Below are 20,873 nucleotides of genomic sequence, written 5' to 3'. Positions count from 1 at the left end.
ACTCCAAGCTCAAGTCGAGCTTTGACTAAACAGCTCGCAAACGGCTTGCTCATTTGTACCTTAAACTAGTGTTCTATTGATATATAAACTCAAATGTCTTTTAAATCTAACTCGCCTAACAACTTGTTACATAACTCAATATATCATATTTTTACGGTTTTTCTAACTGATACTTTCTGACTTAAAAAAGAAGGGCAGTATCATCTCCTCTTATAAATTGAGATCTAACTAGTGTAGTCTTTTGGCTGTACAACAACTTTGTAGAACATTTTCACTGTGCTGTAGGGAAAACTGAAGCAATGGGGGAGACATGTTACATTTTAAGTGAAAAGCCGACCACCACCTTCAGATTTGTCTTTCGAATTTCGCTCTTCTTGAATCTCTTCTAGTTCTTCGTCGTCCCCTCGCTTTCCTGCTTGTTCTTTCCAATAAGTCACCAGCTTTTTCAAACGCGCAACCTCTTTCGAGGAGATGTTCTTGCTCGGTTCATTCACTATTGATCGAACCCTCGACGCATACCTGGAAAACACAATCAAACAAAGATTAGAGAATGTCGTGTTTGACAGAAACATCGGTTGCACATTATAAATGTTTCTCAAATGAAAGAAAACGGCATACGCACGTTAAAGAGTTATAGCTCTCATCCAAGTTTGATTCTGCTGGAGATACATTCACAAACATCAAAGTCTTTGCATTGCCGCCGAGGGAATCACTCATAAGCATCGTGAGTTTATGGTTTCTGTATGGTATATGTTGTCCATCCGAACATAAAGCACCGATCACATCTGCAAGAGCTGAGAGAGACTTGTTGATACTTTGCGCTTCTTTCAATTGATTTCCTGAAGAACCAGACTTCTTAACCCTTTCTGAACCAGCAAGATCCACAAAACTAAGCTGTAAATTTAGGGAAAATTAACAAGGGGCAACAGAATTGAGTAGCAATAAGAACTGAAAGAAGCTAAATTCAAATATAGTGGAGATTTTGTTTCTTCTCCAGCTAAGCATTTGGTGTTTTTATAGCTTTTAAAGATATGTCTAATACTAGTTTGTGGGACAAATCCTTTATTGATTCGCTTATCCAATAACACCAATGTGATCAATAAATGAATTTCTATAATGAAACATAGTGAGAAATAGATCATAAACGTCCAGTATAACATAATTTTTTCAAAAGAAGGAATCTGGGTACCTTTCCTCTAGCAAGAGATTGAGTTTGAAGATTGGTACTTTCAATAATAATTGATAGTATTAGATGTGACCTGGAACTTTCATCATTCATTTGTGTCCCAGCAGTATGTCGTTTATCTGATCCTCTTGAGATAATAGCCTTTAGTTCATCAAAATTAGAAATTTGCAATATTGTCACATTCTCAATTGAGACCAAACCCTGCAGAATGAAAAACCATAAATTTCAGTAGGCTCGATCTGAAGAATAAATTTTTTTCAGAAATCATGGTTGTGTTTGTTTGCAAGTGAAAACAACATTATAGATAGTCTACAAAATACTATTAATAGTGGATGCCAGATGGAGCTTTGATTGAAATGTCTAATCAAACGGGAGACCAGAGTATATAAAACCTAAATGCTTCTACCAAAACTCTGATATCAAAGACAGAAGAAAAATGGTACCTTTGAATCCTTTTTTATTTCTAACTTTAAGCGCTTTGCATTTTTAGGTAACAATAGATCCACCAGAGTATCCTGATACAGTTCAACCATATAAGCCTGAAATAACAACAATTTTTTTTTGTCAAATATCAAGACAAACCAAGAGAGAAATGCTCAAATAATAATAAATAAAAAAAATCATAGCCTAAAGTTTCAAAATCAAACTTTTAAAAATGTCATTGTTTATCCAATTTTATAAAGTTTCAAGTACTAATAATCAAAAGTTTAGCGGTCACAACATGCAACCAAGAATTGAACTTCTGATGAGAAATGACCAAAGTCTTAAATAATATTTCAATTGTACAAACAGCTCAAATTCAATTTCTTGAATTGAATTAATTTACGTAGTTGTTAAAAATGTTGCAACTATAACAGAAGCAAAATTTGCATTTCTTCAATTTTGAACGCACCTTTAAGGCAAAAGAGTATTTGTTGCTATCATGCTTTATGACTCTAAAAAGTTCGGCAGTTGCTCTTGGAGTAAGCCCAGGATTGCTTTCAGAACCGTAGATCGTGTATGTTTTTCCAGACCCAGTTTGACCATATGCAAATATGCAAACATTGTACCCATCAACAGCAGATTGCACCAAATACTGCACATTGATTACAGAATATTTAATACATGAAATGCAATAAAAAATTACATAAAAAGAGTAAAACGGATGAGAAACAAAACATGTCCATACGGTTGTCCCTCATTAAGGATAAATCTATTTAGCAGAACATATTTAACATTAAAGAATATGTCACCTTTGTATCTTCAAAAACTACATCCTGAGATGCACTTTCGTCAAACACACGATCATAGATATGTTGTTTCGATTTTTCATCCTTCCAAGGATGTGCCAGTGTAAACTCATCAGGAGCAGAAACTATAGCCTTTTCCCCTTCAATATTCTCCTTCTCATTTAAAGGGCGCAAACGACAATACACTCTTATCTTCCCTTTCATATCTGTTAAGTTAACAATTAAGGAATAATTTATCATTGTGAGACGGTACAATTAAACTATGAAAATAGTAACAAAATCATAGTCAAATTTCAATTTTAATAAAACCTTCAATCGTATTATAATATCTCTTCCGTAAAATTTGCTCTTCCTTGTAAAGTGCTTCTAACTCAATGATTTGTGCTCCTTGTCTCTTTAAAATGGAAGCAGTTTGTTCATTCTTCCGATCAATATCCTATCACAATAAAATGTGGAACATAATGCATTAGATTTTTCTAGTGAAAACCATGTCTCCATGGCATATGCTAGATTAATTTTTTTATAAGAAACTAATTATAGAATAATATGAGATAGACAATACCTCTTTGAATTCTCGCAATTCTTCCAGCTCTCTTAAATTATTTTGTAATTCATCTACCTCTGAGTTTCTTATGGTGATAGTGGCATTAGCAATATTCACATCGTGTATGGCACTTTGTAATTTTAGCTCCAATTCTTTAATATGTATCTTGAGTATCCTTTTCTCCTCTGTGAATTTTTTTTCTAGCTCATTCTTCTGTTGTCAATGAAAATTAAGTTAAATATTATCTTATAGCAAGAAGACAAATGAAAAATGAAATTAGGAAAGTTGTGCATCTCAGAATGTCAAAATTGGCTACTGGCTACAAGATCATGCATAGTAAAATTGAACATAATTTGAAGAAAAAAAAGCATATGAATAATGGATCAATACCTCATCACTGTTCTTTTCCATAAGGTTTTGGATCTTTTGTTCAAGCAAAGATTTCTCCTTCAGCAAACTGTTATAGTTTTCTTTTGATCCATGCAACTCCTTAATGCATGCTTTTAAATCCTCTTGTGTTTTTTTCAACATCTTTGAAAGAGCATATGGAATAAATGACCCAAGTTGTAACATTCAAAATAAATGTTTGTTTCAAGTGATAAAATAACCAGTGAAAATTAAGAATGAGAACCAAATAAATCTCATAATTGACTTTACATACCTTGGTATCAACACATTCTTCATGATTGTATTGAACTTGAGAATGCTCTTTAATTCTCATTCTTGCTAGTTCAGCCTCCAAACTACTTTTATCCACCAATGAAGACTATGGATACACATGCGAATGACAGGACCAGTGATTCCACAATTAACATCAATTAGAAGAAAAAAGTAGCAATATCTATCTATTCACAAGGGATTACCTGCAATGCAGAATCTTTTTCATCAAATAATGCTTTGAGTTTTTCATAATCACAAGTTAGATCTCTTAGATGTTGCCTCTCTGACTTCAATGATTCTTTAAGCATTTCTAATTCCTCCTGCATCTCTAATTGTTGTTTCTCTCTTGAATGCAACTCTTGTAACAACTGTTGGTACAGAGCAAGGAGATCATTCCTTAACAAAAATCAATTCACAAAAAAGGTTTTTTTTAACAAATTCTAAAGGAAAATGTTGTAAGAAAAGAATGTTTATGTACTTCGAGAACTTTGTTGCTTGGTCACTGTAATGACTTGTTATCCAAATTAAACATCAGCAACACGTGCTAAATCATAATCAGGGATTTTTCTAATGAACTACTTCACTAACCCTTTTTTTTTTCTAAAGAACAAATTTGAATACAATTTTCGAGATGTGATCTTATACCAAAGGACAATGGAGATTTGTGCACCATCTTAAAGTTGGTTTTATATGTTCTAACGAATCAACTCGTAGATGTACCAAATTTTGATTTTAAAGATGCCTAGCATGTGACCAGTAGTTGACAAGGTTAAAGAAGTAATTAATGTAAAATTTTTATTTTATGCAAGGGGGGTATAATAAGTGCAGTGGTCTTGCATCAGGTTTGATATATATGATCAGAATGATGCATGGTAGAGGCAGAGCATGTATAACTTACATTATGCGATAAGCTTGTACCAAGCTATAGAAGAGAATGGTACCATTGGAATACAGAAGTGGATTCAATACTATTAATAGAAATCATCATCTGGACAAACCATTTATGATAAAATAGAACATCAAATGAAAACATATGATCAAATGGATTACTTACTCTATCAACATTCTTTTGTGATTCTTCAATTGATTTGGACAACTCTTGAATGCGCTTTTCGTGCATATCTAAGGATGGTGCTTTACCAAAATGAGAAAAATCACCCTGAATAGCTCCAACAGTAGCTGAGCGGGCTTTTGCATATCGACGAAGCATCACATCATTTATATGTGTCTGAAGCGCTACACATATTTCCTCACCCTAAAAAACAAATGTTATATATGAAATTTAACATTTTCAGGAAAGTATTAAATACGAAGAATAGAGAGAGCCCACAAGTAACGCAAACAAAATTAGTGGGAAAAATGATTTATACACCAAAACCTGTTTAGTTTCAAACTGAAAAATGTGGAGAACACCAGCAACCCTCATCTTGAAAAATACTGCAGTATTGCTACTACCAAACTGCATAATATCTCTTAATTCTGCAGAGTGCAAGTACTCCTTTGGCACTGACTGGACAATGAACCTAAAACATAAGGAGCAATTGATTCATTCCCCTCAAATTAAAGTAGATGAGCCCCAAAAAAGTAGAAACATAACCCACAATATGTTTTAACTAACCCCTCGCTTATTAATTCCTAAAATAATTCGTCCAGGTAGCAGGCCTATAGGATCATCTATCTTCCGTACACTGAAGAAAACAGAATTCCCATAAGGAAGAGTTCTCAAGATTCTAAGGAACTGTTGTTTAGCATCATCTTTTGACAAGTGCTCCTGCCAGAAAGCACAAATATAAATAAGCAATGAATGGTTATGGCGAATATTAGTAAAAGAATGTTTTGCAAAGGTCTTTTATAAGAATATTGAAGCGTGTTATTTGGTTTACAATCAAGTCAAAAATCAACAAATGGTCAACACGGAAACATTTCTTGGTATATGCTATGCATGATCATATAGAGGAACATGAAAATAAATGTATATCACATTAAATAAGGTGTCTTAAACAAATAATATCAATCCTTATCCATTAGTTTATAGATGAAGAATAATAGTAGAACAACATATTTGAAATTCCACAGGGTTATACAACATTTTCATAACAACTTCCACTCAAAAATGAAGCCAATTTCTAGCCTTGGGAAATAGGAAAGAAAGACAAATGAGAACAATGTCTAAGTGAAAGGCGTGTGTTACCATGGATCGATAGCGAGATATGATGTCAAGCTCCCACTCTCGCATCGAACGCGTAATGGCAATTTGTCTAGGAAGAAATCTTTCAAAAAGTGATATCCACTCACTGCAAAACCATTATCAACTTAGAAGAAAATCTACTACCAACCTTTGATTGACAAATAAAGCTATATATGTTTTCAATAGTGAGGTATGAAACACTTACATAGATGAATCAGGGTGCTCAATACACCCAATCTCAACCAAAATTTGTAAGGCGGACAGCTGAGCAGCATCATCTCTTCCAACAGGATAATTTCCAAGCATATAATCGTGTTGTAACTGGAACATAAATAACATTAATATCACTATTGAAGTTGCAAACAGTTTTCAATCAAGATGATATACCTGTACATACGACAATTGTACAAACATTGGGTCAGCTACAGCTTCATCTGATTCACGGAATAATCGTTTTTTGAAGATAAGTTTGCAATGCAAAATCTCTCCTTTACTACGATCCTTAGCTGCCTTGAATTCAGCCAATAAATCGCCAATATACTTGTTATCATCTAAAGCCAAGTATTCCTCTGCATGCATAACAAGATTGATCAGTGGAGTTATGATCAAAATAGCGGACATAATTGTTTGTATTTAATAACTAAAGTTTTTGCATTACTCAAATCTTTTTAAAGAAATAGTTACCATTTCCAGTATCAGAAGATTTTGAACCATTGACAACTTTTCGGCACTCAAATAGACTGAAACTGGAATAAACTGATAGTTTGATAATTGCAGCAAGTTCCTACAAGAAGAATGTTTCAACTTTTAACAACACATATTAACTTAAAATAAATAATATAGATATTTCAGGTACATATGAAAACCAAATATCACAACAATTAGCCAAAGCCAAGAGCACTCACATAATTAACTTGAGACATGCTTCCCTAACCATAATTAAGTCGATTGTCAATTCCACAGCTCAATCGGTTGAATGACTAGTAATTCAATAGTTCTTTATACATTTATTTATTCATTCATTCTCTCAGTCACAATGCTAATATAGTGTGTCCTTGTTAGAAAAAATGAATTTAATCCTCATTCAGATTTAGAAATAATCTAACTTTCAATTATGTCTTCTGCTGACACTAAATTGAATTATTGTTTGATATTTCTAACATACTAAAGATATAACATGCTTATAAAACAACAGAAACAAGAGGACATCTTTGTATGCATTGTTAAGTGTGATTGAAAAATAATTAATGAATGGTATAAAATCCCCAAATGGAAAAGAATATAAGAATCCTTTATTACCTCTACAGCATCAGCAACAGTTGTTGCCATGTCATAAGTAATTTCTTCAAAAGTTTCATCTAGAAAAAATACTATTGTTGTAAGCTTTTTGCCAGTCAACAGAGCTTCAATCTCCTGGCGTGCAGGTATGGCTAATCTAGGTCCCGCCTTTACAGAACATTTCAATGCATTCAATGTATTCAAAGCAAGGGTTTGTATGGCAGGCTCATAGTTCAACCCATGAGCCACATAATGAACATATTCTGATAAGTATGCTCCAATATCCTTGCTTGGAGGCATGGCAGAGGCACATATATACATAAGCTCCCAAGCTTTTTCTAGAGACTTGCTGCAACAATGAACATTTCAACATTATCAGGATTCCTTTGTCCCTATCAAGATTATCTGAAAACTCAATTATATATTTCAACATGTATTTATCTTTAACAAGCTTATATCAGATACCTATCAGGATTATTACGAGTTTGCTTTGAAATCTGGACGAAAAGTTCATCTCGAAGTTCAGAACGCTTCAGAGTATGCTTATAGATTTTTGCAACAAGGTCTACACTTTCTTCAACACTCAATGGCGTTATTTTATCAGAAGAATCAATTCCCATGTACTTTAAGATCATCTGGAATAACTTCACAGAACGGCTCACCAGGTCACTGCTTATTTTGAGGAGCGAAGTAGGTATTGGATCCTGCCATACCATAATTTAGCATATCAAAATAAGTTCCAAGGAGAATGTTTCTTTTTATGTCTAAGCTTATGTTGCTCAGCTAAGCTTCACCTTTTGAAAACAAAGCATATCTTCCAACGTGAACTTTTTACGAACTTGAGGACCTACAGATTTTTTGGAGAAAAACCCACGTTTTCCAGCAGATTGGATCTGTTTCTGCATGGATCGCACAAATCCCTCGACCTAAAAAGGAAGGTAAAATATAAGATATTGAGGAGAGACAAGTAAATTAAGTGCAAATAACAAGAGAAACACATATCATCTTGTGAGAGAGAATTTAAAGTGACCAATAACATGCATGCCAAGTACAAAAAGCTCCAGTGTAAATTGTATTCATTGTTCCATTAATGTAGACTAAAGTTGTCATTTGATTAAAATGATATTATCTGATAGTTTTTCATTATGATGGTTTGGTTTGATTGAGTGATTCCTTATGAATTTAATTTCATATGAATCCGACGGAAGTTAAATCCAACCAGCTAAAAGTATTTATAACTCAATAAGGCAATAAATCAAACCCAATATATTCAAAACTGAATCAAAATTCTTATAAATTTGAGAGTAGAGATGAATCTTATGTTCTATGATTAAAGTAAAAGAAGAGTGGAATCTCAGAGTCAAAGGTGACGTAGAAGTAGATCTTGTCACAAGAGACACAAAGTTGACAACAGCCTAGACTCAACACCTAATAACGAATGAGAACAAGACATCTCACATGGATATACAAAATGACAATGAGGGTGAAACTATTGGTAAATTATATAATTATGTCATAGTTATCTTCCATGTCTCTTGTTCAGTTGCATTGTCGTTGCCTGCCTCTTTTTTTCTCTTCAATTGTATTGATGCTTTCAAGAGTCAATTGATAGCAAGAGTCCAACCAATGATGATTTTTCTATATCAAAAGCATTCAAAGATAGAATTTCTTTTGTTCGTTTCATTTCAAATCTTACACGGATTAAATGGGAAATAAATTATCCATTGTCACCATTATAAAAAATAATCCTATACATACTTGTTATGGATCAACATCAGCTTGTTTTACTAAATAAATTATCATATTAGTTGCATATTTTACAATATCAAAATAATTACAAACAAAGTAGAATTCTTTTTCAATATATTTAATAATTTTATTTGAACCTTACAATTCATGATCCAAAATTCACCCAAACAATTTACAATACAAAGTTTGACACTGATATAATCAAAATGATTGTCGAAAGGAAACAATTATCAAGTTAAATGGTCCAGCTAGTTGCAGATAGAATGTTAGATATATCACTATAATATTTATGAAATGTGATGAAATTATCTAATGTTAACGCCAAACAAATTGACCAGATATGTAGTTGCAGGAGCAATGATATAAACTGAAGATTAAACTCTCAAGCACAAATACCACAATGCCTACTCTTTGGACCATGTTAAGCATATTATTAAACAAGTTGACTGAATGATACACAAATGATTGAAATGTAATGTATTTTCCTTGCTCCCAATGAAACGCTTATGGGATAAAGAAAAGATCATTCATTGCCCCAATGGGAACAACTCCTTGATAATTTTGAAAACAGTGAGCACAATCTGTTGGTACCACGTGGTAGTTTTGATGTGATCAACCAAGTCAAGTTAGGTCCTGTTAGTGTTTAACCCCGTGTCTAAGTGTGTAGGAGCTTAAGAGCATATGAAGTCGAGCGGAAGACACGGCTAGCGAGAAGGACAGCACGGAAGAGAGTCGACGGACTCAGTGCGTCTGAGGGACGAGGTGCTATAGAAGAGTACACCGACGGACGAGAAGGACACGCGTGACAGTCCGAGGGACGAAAAACTGGAGCAGAAGCCTGCTCGAGGAGAAGGCCGGAAAAAAGGTTCACGTGAGCCCTATTCCGATTGGCCGAAATCACCCAGGCGGTTGAAGTGGCAAAAGAGCATAACGTGCCTGTAAGCACTGCCGAAGGCACCTTCAAAGGAAGTTGAAGGCGCCTCCGCATCTTCTGTTCGGAAGGCGCCTTCTATAAATAGTACGAAGACGCCTTCCAGCCCTATGGAAGGCGCCTTCAACCAAGCAGATTTTGTCGTTGGGATAAACTTTTATCCACTAACGCCTTGATAAGATTTTCCACGGGCTATAAAATGACCCCGGACCTAGGAAATATAACACAACACTTGTAATTGAATCTTCTTGAGTTCTGTTCTATAATTGAGTGTGCAAATTGCTGTAAAAAGGCTTCTCCACCTGAAGAAGCGTTTTAGTACGCTTTTAACTTCCTTGGATTAACAACCTCCCCGACTATAACCAAGTAAATCGATTATGCCTCTTTCCCTTTATCTAATTTCTTAATTCCGTTTATGCAAGTATTAGATTTAATTACGCTATAAAAGTTCGAAGAAGGTTCGTTTTTTATCGCAGGGTTATTCTCCCCCCTCTAGCCGGCCGCTATCGGGACCAACACAATCTTACATAACAAAAGAATTCCTCAAACAAAAAAATTAAGCAGTAGTGCACAAAAACAACAAAATGTTAAAACGGTCAAGGATTATGGAACACCTGTTCCTATAATGACAGAGTTGGTAAAGATTGCTATGCATACCTGGAACCTATCGATTAAAGATATAGCCCCAGCAAGCTCGGCAGGTAGAGCCATTGATAAAGTTCTAGGTGTGCTGCAAAAACAAAAGCAAACGCATCAGGAAACAAGCATATGGAAAGCTGGAAGCTAAGCAGCTTTACTAGAGGCTTCAGATGTATGAATTTATAAAATACAATAAATACAAAAATGTGAATTGAGTGACAATGAAAAAGAAATAAATGAGCAACAATGTTTGCTTAATTTACTAATGAGATTTGCTAGGCAGAACAGCCCTATATTTGACTGAGATAGATCAACTACTATGTTGCACAATAATTCCTTCAAGGAGTTCAACTGAAAATTCAGACGACCAATTTATACAGACCTTGTAGAACTACAAATCTTATTGCAGAGCTAAGTGTGAGAATGAGGCCGAAAAATCAGTGAACATCTCATGTTGGATAAGGTATATGATATACAACACAGTCAGATTTTGTAAGTTATCATAATTTAGCAAGCAATGAGAGCTAATGATTGAAACTGAGTTGTAGCTACAAATATAACATTTTTTTTCATCATTGATCCTGGCAAGTTACTAAAATATACCAAAGTTAACAATTGGATTATTACCACAAAAAGGTACATATGGTAAGAGAGTCAAACACCCTATCAATTGAAGTTATGGGTTCAAAGATGAGAAAATAGCTAAAAAAATTAATCGGACCACTTGTTTCATCTTGGACAAATTATTCTTCATAGAAGATGCAGAAAGAAAACAAATCTTTGTATCAATGTGGTGAGGAAACTTGTAGATCGGTATAACCCACTCCCACCCATAATTTGTAAACAAGCATTCAGAACTTCAAACAATAAGTGAAAGGTTGTTAAGTTAAGTTTTCTTTGCAGCTGGTATGATGACACAAGGAGTCCGAGCTGAAATTATTAAGAAAAAACTATGAAAAAAAATTTGAGAGAATTGAGTTTTTGTCCTGATTCTCGTGTCGTATGAAAAAATAAGGGGAAGTATCAACTCACGGAGGAGCAAAATAGGATCCATCACTGTCATAACCATCCCCATTTACGCTGGCAGCAGAGACATGCAAAGGTGTCATATTGTCACTGCTGGAGCTAAAGGACGCTTGGCTTGGTCTAGTAACTTGTATTGTTGCAGAGGGATTATCAATAGCCATTTACGCGGATATCAACAGCCTTTCCTCCTTGTGCTCCACCTGCCGTTGATTCAGCTCACTAATTTTCTGCCTTCCAACAGAAGCGGAGATGATTCTAAAGAACAACAAACTTCATGCTACATTAATCCTGCCGACCAGAAAAAAGAAGTCTTTAGATGAAGTCCCGGAAGGATTCATATAAACGATCGTTGCTGAAAGGAGGAATCTTCTGGTAACCACAAGAGATATTATAGCACGAGATTTGTTTCACTCTGCAAAATCACTGCGATTAGCCACAGAAATACAGCCGAAATCTAGAGAAAGCATCAGCTCGAACAACAACGAACCCTGAGCTTACACTGGACGCCTCCAGAAGAGAAGAAACAGATCGAGAGGTGGGAACTCGTGGTCATCACGAAAATGAGAGATCAGGCAACAAAGTCACCGCCTTGGAAACCGAGAAGACGAAATCCAGGCCCAAATGTGGTCGGCACGAAGTCGAATGCCCCACCCGCACAATGAGCGGGCGAGCGAGCAAATAAAGAAATCAAACCCTATTCACCGACAGCAGCGAACAACACAATCCGCTCTCCTTCTTCCTCGTCGGCTGCTGCCTCCGCCGCCGCCGCCGCTGCTGCCAGCGTTGGGTTCCGCTTTTCTGGTCTCCTCCGTGACGAGATGTCGAGATCTAATCGGACGGCATTAAAGAGGGAGGCCGGATTCGAAGTAGCCAAAAGGGAAGACGTCGCGGGTCACGAGGATTAAAGAAATCACAGAAAAATAGAGGAAGAGAGAGAAGAAGAAGCAAATGAGAGACTTGAAGGCGAAGGTCGCTTTCTCATTTTTTTTTTTTTTTTCTTTTTTCGTTTTTCGTTTTTCGTTTTTTTCCCTAAGCCAAAAATTAATTAATTGAGTAAATTTTATTTTTTTTATTTATATAATGAATATTTTATGTTCGTCTTTTTCAAATAAGACCCTAAGCTATTCAAAAATAAAATTTTAATAATTAAGGTGTAAATCCATTTGGACTATAGTGCAGGAGAAACTACTTAATAGCCTCCGAGATAATGGTACAATGATTAAATCTCCAAGGACATATCCCATAAATTTAGGATTGAGATTCAGTTACACTGAATTATAGAAAAGTCTCCCTCTAATATGTAGCGGACTTGAGAAAATGAATTTGGGTAGAATATCACAAACACCTCCCAATCTATCTTTGATAGTCTGTAGAAATTTTAAAATTAAATTGATCAATCTTAGAATTAATCAGTTTGAATAATTGAATATATGGTGTCAATTAAAAAATATTAGAAAGTACTTAGTAATTTGATTTTTCTTATAAATTAACTTAATATTTGAATGGGTGAGGAAAGTTTAAATTAGGAAGACAATAAAGTAATATTCTAAAATCAAATGAAATGGTTAAGGATGATAAAATTGAAAGAAAAAGAAACTCTAAACATAAAATAATTTTAGATGTGAATGACAATATCAAAATATTTAAAAAATTAACCATATGCGTTGTGTCATAGTTGTAGGTATTTGGGTAACAATTGAACACCTTTTCATTGCATCATAGTCTTGAGGGGCACAAATGATAATATCCAGATTTGATATAAGAAGGTTAAGGAAGGAAATCAAAAAAATTACAATACAAAAATATATAAGTTATCAAAATAAGAGAATGATAATAGGGTCTTAATTTGAATTGATCCACCACGATTGACATAGCCCCGTGAAAAAAATTAAACGAGTTAAATTAAAATTTTATTAATCTATTTATAAATAATTCTAAATGGGAGTGTTGGCGTGGATTGCAGAACTCGGATTGGCCTAGAAATATTTATTTATGAAATGATAAAATTAAGGATTTTTTTTTTATTTTTGATAGATTGATTCTCCTAACTTGCAATTACCTTGGCTTGAACTAGGTTAGAGATTTTCCAACTTATCTGGATGACGAGTGGACTGTCTGACAGCTTTAAACATGCTCATAGACAATTGGATTTCACATCGGGTCAAGAAAAAACATATATCAATGGGTAAATGGCACAATATAGAGAGATTTAGAGGTACAAAAAAAATAGAAGAATTCCTTCAACCTATTTTCAACCTAATGCAAATGGCAAATGGCAAATGGCACAATAAAGAGAAGATTAGGGTGAAAAAAAATATAAACAACTTCTCTAATCATTGTGTCCTAATTCACAAGCAAATATAATGGAATACATGTCCACATCCAACCCACTAATCTTTAAGTTGGTATGGTAAGACATAATTTTCAAAACAAAATAGGAGTAACTGCCGACATTAAACCTTGAACCGGTCCGGTCAAAATCAATTCTGATTGAACCAGACGGCCCAGTAAACTAATGCCTTACACGACCGTGGAATACCCCAAAACATTGCATCAGTGTCCGGCCATGGCCGGTCATTACTCAGTCAGATAACTTATGCTTGCTTGAGTGTCTTGTCTTACAATCCATCACACGACTTATTATTATTATTATTATTATTATTATTATTATTATTATTATTATAATTCCTGGCATAAAAGACAAACTGCATGTGGAATCCAACTATTATTCCGCAATGTCAATAATTGGACAAAATTTTTTGCAAAAATCTTTATTGAAATCTGAAAAGGCTTTCACCCAAATGACAAAAAGTTCATACTGTGTCCCTTTTTAACAGCAAAGGTCATTGCGAAGGTGTCTTTTACCGGCCGTCTTTAAATTATGTGAAGCGATAAATTACAGAATTAATTTGTAACAAATTGTCATAGTCATAAAGTGCTCAAATATGTGAATTTTGATTCAAAGCATTTTCCGTTAATGATTTGGAAAATCTGGAACGTTGGCTATGGGAAGAGTAGTCGCTCATGCTTCCAAATTTATTTGATAGCTGATGTATGGAGTTGGACCGACAACCTCTCGAACTAGTTGGATTGAAAATCAATGTGTCTCTTTGGGGCGATGCAATGATTAAGACATAGGATATTATAGATTTTGGAATCGAAACTCGACGTGATCGAACATAACCTCCTCCATATTTTGACCATTTGTACTAATGACTAATAGTCATCCGTGATTTATCTCCTCCGTGTTGATCTAGAGACGAGTTGATAGGGTACTGAGGACGAACGAATCACCTTTTATCACATGAATTGAAAACCAATGTACTTAAATTATTTTTAAAAAAATCATTTTATCTTGGCCCATTTCCATAGAGTTTACTATGTTTACAAGTTGAATATATGTAAATCTATTTAGTGATGCAAATGAATCGAACCTATTCTTGAATTTTTCGAGTCAACTTTAAAAATATTTAATTCGTATTTAAAATTATCAAATTCAATCAAACTCAAATATGTACAATATTTTTTTTTTAACAGTATTCACATATATGATATTTTGTTAGATTATTAATGAGTTACTCACGAGTCAAATTCAAATGGAATTATGATTATTTTACATAATTTTAATTTAAGTATGTTAAAATTTAAATTTAACTCATTTTAAACTTATAATTTAATTATACACGAACAATTCGAACGTGCCTCGAATTTTATTTTGAATAAGTTTAAGTCATAATTTTTTGTATTTTAGAATTGTAAATAAAATTTAAATATCATTTATATTATTCAAATTCAAATTCAAATATTAATATTTTATATTATTCGGTAACAAAAGACGAATATGCTCGCCCCCAACACCCCTGTCATTCCGTCTCAGAATCAACACAAAGGAGATAAATCACAAACAATTACTACTTTTTGGAAGAGTGACTAACACATAAAAAAGATATTTATCTCGACTTTATCAAAATTTAAATTTCAAATCTCATAATAATAATATATCATACTATCTCATACGTTAACCATTAACCATTAGATCGCCCCTAAAGAACAAATATTTTATATTATTCGGACTCTAGACATTGAGAATCAAAGATAAAATAATGAGAGTTTTGTGGTATGATCATCCTACAGGAGAGTTCATAAATGATTCCCAGTGTGGTACCAGATCATGTCCCAGTCATTTATTAACAACTGAGAAAGAAAGAACTTTATGGACAGTAAAAAAAATAAATTACCGCAGATTTACTGTAAACTTCCGTGATTTATCTTTAGAGGCTGATAAGAAATTTCTATAGGGATGAATAGTAGTCTTCAAAATTAATTGGATTATAAGAATGAGGTCTGGGTTGAATGAGCCATGAGTTTAAAAAAAAAAAAAACTGTTGTAAATTTGATTCACAGACAAAAATAAAATAATTATTCTTACTAAATAAATCACATCCATAAAATAATTATAATTTGTAATTTTTTTCTAATTTGTCTATCTCATGCGATTTTTCTAAACTATGTGATTGATCTATTAAGCCAAGTCCAGATGCTCATCATTGTTTCTCTCCGGGTCACAATCCCCTTTCTCAACGTACTCATCAAGACCCACATGACTAAACTAATTCACTCATGATCGTCAAGTCTAGTCTATCTATTTTGCTAATCTATTATATACATTTTTGAAGAATTACATGACATTAAATATATTCATTTTAAAACAAAAATAGATAAGATGTAGTTGCTTTGAAATAAAATAAAGGATCTATTGTTGCAATACAACACAAAATTATTTGTTCAACAAAAATTTATAGACAATAGAATAATCATTTCACTGTTAATTTTTAAGACAGAAACAAACGCAACTATTATTTATACTCCTAGAGAAGTTTCTCTTTCAGCATCTGTGGGGTTTAGAAGCAAGAAAGACATAGCAGATAAAAAATATATATCTTAAGACGTTTGTGTAAAGCCAAAGAATTTATTTCAACAATGGAGTATTTAATCCAGTAGTTGAGAGATTACTTGAGATAGACTCCAAAAGCATGAAGTTAGCTCCTCCCACATGACGCTAATGGTGGCTAGTGAGCAATTACTTTCCATGACTATTTGAGTGATGGATACCCAGAACTTGAGCTTGGAGAAAGAAACAACAGCCAGGTACCTCCTTTTAAACCTGCCAACATTTCCTCAAAATTGCTCAGAAAAGATATTTAAGAAAAAAGCCACTTCCTCATTAATGACATTACCTCATCAAAGATCACTTGGAAGAAAAGAAATTTCAATAGAGAGGAAATTATTCAATAATCATAGATTTCCTTAAACTGAAATACATGTATGGCATCAGGAAGAAATCCACTGGATTAAGACACTGCATGTGCCTAGACTGTTTTCTTCATGTTTCACACACATGCGCATGCATGATTCATGCAATAAGGAATGGGGTTCAATTGTACAGATAGTGAAGCACCTGAGTGGCTGGTGGGCTCCTCCCTTTGTCATACTCATTCTGAATGGATGAATTGATGATGCTTGCAGGGCATGTGCTAATGTTCCCAGAAGGCAGAGAAGATGTCTCAGACGCTTGTCATTTTGTTATGAATGATTTAGTCAACAATATAGGTTCATTAAAGCAATTGCAAAGAATTGTAAAATAGAAACTCCAGGATATTGATTGAATGTCTAAGAAAATTAGACAAAAATGAGGAAATATGAATGTTTATACATATAGCATTTAAAAGAATAAGGATCAATATGAGAGATCCTAAATCTGGAACTATAGTGAAAATTTTATTATCTCGAGTTTTCTAAAGCCGGGAGTTTAATGGTCCGTAACTTCTCCATCACTCTTTGAATCCTATCGGATATGTTATTGTATAACCATCGCTGTGAAGCCTCTCCCAGGCCATCTGCAGAAGTTTTTGGCCATCCTAAACTATGGAAAGGTGCATCTTGAGTAACTTTCCTAGCTTCCTGCTTTAGCCTTCCTAGGTCAAACTCGATTGGTTCACCGACTACAATCCTGATGTTTTTGTTACATAGAGGTACCGGGGGCCGCCTTCCAAAGAATGATTTCTCGGGCATGACCTGTAAGTTCAATTTTTGAAAATGGAGAAAATAATAACCAAAGTTTAGTGAGACTTAAATGCGAGAAATAATTAATCTACTGAACCATTCATCAAAAAGTAATACTAATCCCGATTACATGGAGTAGACAATATCATTGTTATCCCTAAATTAAATTATATGTAATGTTACATCAGTAGTAATAGCATCTATGCAAAAATAATTAGGTTTGCAATAATTTGAAAAGGCAATAGAGAATGAACAATACCTTCTCAAAACCAGAGTGGACAATAGGTAAAACAATAGGGGTGATTGGTGCACGAACAATGAGACTGGCAGTTCCCCATTTCAAACGCTTAATAGGAGCACTAAGTTGGGACACTTTTCCTTCAGGATATGTATGCAACTGTTAAAACGTAATAATACCATCAGGAAAACTTTAGCCAGGTACTCCTGAAAAGAAAAGAAAGATATGACGAAATCAATATTACAAAGTAGTGAAGCATACCCAACCTCCATGACTTAACACTTCAAGAGCTTCATTCATATGTTCTTGATAAATTCCTCCACCCCTGTTTATTGGTATGCATTTTCCTGTGAATTAAATTCTCATTATTTTCCAATGGATAATTAAAATAAATGGAAAAACATCCACCAATATGGTTGATATGAAAGTGAAATAATATTATAGAGCATCTTATTTTAACCTTAGAGAAATGCCTGCGGAGTAAAATTTAATGTCAATTAAATTTCCTGTCATAATGGGACTGTGTAAGAAAAGCAATATGTGAAACAGGGAGGAAAAAGAACATTAATCTAAGGAAGTAGAAAATTTTAAAAGCAAACCATTAATTCTTTTGATAAATAAAGTTATCTGAGTTGTTACTCGGAAATGCGCACTTCCTCTTATATAGAGAGAGGATCTCTTTAATACGATTTGTTATTTATACATGTAAAGAGAATGATACAACTTACATGATAGCAGCTGAATAGTGAAATGTTGATGTATGAAAAACTATAACTAAATACTACTACAAAGTGGAACAAGCTTTACCAATGCGAAACATGTAGGAGAGAAGTTTATTTTTGAAGCATATGTCCTCTGCTGCCAGAACCCACCTTGCAAGTTTTGCATCCATAGTTGGGAAACCCTTAAAACCCCATATAAGTGGGTCATCCAATCTGCTATATGATGCAAAAGGAATTAGAAAAAAAAATATTATCACTTTTGAGAAAAAAAAATGGTGTACATAAACTATATTGTTGATTTGTTCAACAAGAAAATAATGTGACAAATCAATAATGAGAATACAGGAAGCACAAGAATAATGAACCTCTACTCATTGTCATGTGTAATCACAATGTACTTGATCCATAAACCTTTTGATGTAAAAGTTTTTGCTCAGATATCAGAACAAACATTCAGATTCATTTAATAGTTAATACTACTGGCTGAGACAGGAGAGATTCTGATTACATATGTTGAATTAGAAAAGAGCTCAAGTTACTTACCTTAAAGAGGCAGATGACAAAGATAGTACATGGGGAAAAATTACGATAACCAAAAATTAGCGTGTTGTAAGACAGCTCCACTTGCAGAACAATTTCTCTAGATTGTGAATCTCCATGTAAAATTTAATATTAAGCATAATTTCCTTAACTACAAACTATCAGGGTCTCTTCTTATCATGTTTAATGAAAATTATAGGACTCAAGTCAGATGGTGACAGGAAATCCCGAACTAAGTAAACAAAATGATCTTTGTATTAGTGAAGACATGACCACATGGCGAGATCAATCATGGGAAAATATTCTTAAAACTGATCTTAACAAACGAATAATATAGGGTAAATAACCTGATAAACTAATTCTTGTTCCGACCATTTTGACTGCAAAGCCACGTATTAATTTCTCCTCTTGTTCTAGAGTGTTGTTATTGGCTATCACAATGTTCATGGCTGGGCATCTAATCATTTTACTATCCTAGAAGCATAATTTCTTATTGAATATGCATTTTCCAGTATTGTATCATCACTCCTCTAGAGATGCATTATATCATATTGAGATGCATAGAATACTATTGCTCTCTAAATCCTAGCAAATTATTTTTCCATCGAGCTCAGTTGGAGCGAGCAAGTAAAATGAGAGAGAAAGACTGACGTTGACATGTGGTTGCTGACGGTGAGGAGGGGCACGCCGGTAGGGCGGGATTTGACGAGGCGGATGAGTGTTTGAGGGTTGTGTACGGAGGTGGAGTTGAGGAAGCAAGTGACGGTCTTTGCGAAGGCTCCCACGGCGAAGATTGTCAGCGCCCGCGGGATCCCGCCCAGGTGCTCCGCCCGCCCCGCCCACTCCATTATCCTCCTCCTTCCTCCGCCCATCCCGCGGCCGAGCTCGATCGTCCGTCGCTGGCGACCCTCGATCTACAGGGAGAAGGAGGTCGGTCGACTCGGAAGTCTCCTCTTGACCACGACGGCTGCGGTGTTCGCTGGGCGTCGGGAGGTTCAAGCTATTCAGCTAAGAATTAGACTAGGGCTGGTAGACCAAAAGCCCGGCCCATATCCTCCCTATATATATCGAGATACAAGGAAGATATATATAGATAAAATAAGTTAATATATTAATAACAATTATTATTATTATTATTTGTTGTTGATTTCTGATTCATATACTCTACTTTTTCAATTTTCAATTTCAAATTTTAAAAATATGAAAGGAAAAATTCAATGAAAAAAAACACTAAAATATTTGACAAATTAGGAGAAAAGAGCTATATAACAAAGAATTGCTATATTTGTTTTTATTTTTCAGTTTGTCCATGTAATTAAAATTACTATACTTCTCAACTGTAGCAAGCATAACAGTACACTTATACTATATATCCTAAAACCTTTTCTCCGGCTCTCTATGCTACGAACTGTTCTTCTCCCTCCCAAGCCACCTCTTGACTCATCTAAATTTTAAATCATATCCTTAAATTTAGTAATTGAAATAAAATCAATCTTTAAATAAAATTTAAATTGGTCATAAATTTAGCAATGGAGTTTATTTCGGTCACTAAAATTAGCGATCAAATTTATTTCAATTGTTAATTTTAGTGACTAAATTTATTTCAATCATTAATTAAAATATAATTTTAATGGCTAAATTAATATACTAATATTTAATATTTAGTAACTCAATCAAAATTCAATCGCTAATTTAGACATTATATTTAAAGAGTTGAAAATTCCAGACACTAAGTATTAGCATCTAAATAAATCACCACTGAGCGCTTAACATGAGGTTTGTTTTCGAACTTTTATTTTTTTTCCCCCTCGGAGAAAAGATAATAACTAATTATGTTTTCTGGTAAACAAAAGTTTTTTTTCAATGAATTGAGTTAGGTT

At 34.0% G+C, this 20,873-nt stretch overlaps 1 protein-coding gene and 1 pseudogene across 4 annotated transcripts; both read right to left on the bottom strand.

Annotated features, from left to right (window-relative positions):
• Nucleotides 1-52: 52 nt before the first annotated feature.
• Nucleotides 53-12,354, bottom strand: LOC122030986 (annotated as a pseudogene).
• Nucleotides 12,355-16,210: 3,856 nt separating this feature from the next.
• On the bottom strand, nt 16,211-20,025 carry LOC122032597 (N-acylphosphatidylethanolamine synthase-like). 4 transcript variants are annotated; one of them, XM_042591907.1, is made up of 7 exons: nt 19,645-20,025; nt 18,539-18,666; nt 17,993-18,078; nt 17,753-17,890; nt 16,889-17,001; nt 16,444-16,594; nt 16,211-16,322 (listed from the first exon to the last, which is right to left on the bottom strand). In XM_042591907.1, exons 1-7 carry the CDS (start codon nt 19,863-19,865, stop codon nt 16,299-16,301), a joined length of 861 nt encoding a protein of 286 aa, XP_042447841.1. In that variant the 5' UTR covers nt 19,866-20,025; the 3' UTR covers nt 16,211-16,298. The 4 variants fall into 4 exon arrangements, 3 of the variants coding, with proteins under 3 accessions (XP_042447841.1, XP_042447842.1, XP_042447840.1); XM_042591908.1 differs by lacking the exon at nt 16,211-16,322 and having other exon boundaries at nt 16,454-16,594; nt 16,889-16,964; nt 19,645-20,022; XR_006126145.1 differs by lacking the exon at nt 16,211-16,322 and having other exon boundaries at nt 16,559-16,594; nt 16,889-17,505; nt 19,645-20,021.
• Nucleotides 20,026-20,873: the final 848 nt, after the last annotated feature.

This window comes from Zingiber officinale, chromosome 11A, assembly GCF_018446385.1.
Source record: "Zingiber officinale cultivar Zhangliang chromosome 11A, Zo_v1.1, whole genome shotgun sequence".
In the NCBI taxonomy this organism is placed as follows: domain Eukaryota; kingdom Viridiplantae; phylum Streptophyta; class Magnoliopsida; order Zingiberales; family Zingiberaceae; genus Zingiber; species Zingiber officinale.
This window is presented reverse-complemented; position numbering and strand designations above follow the sequence as displayed.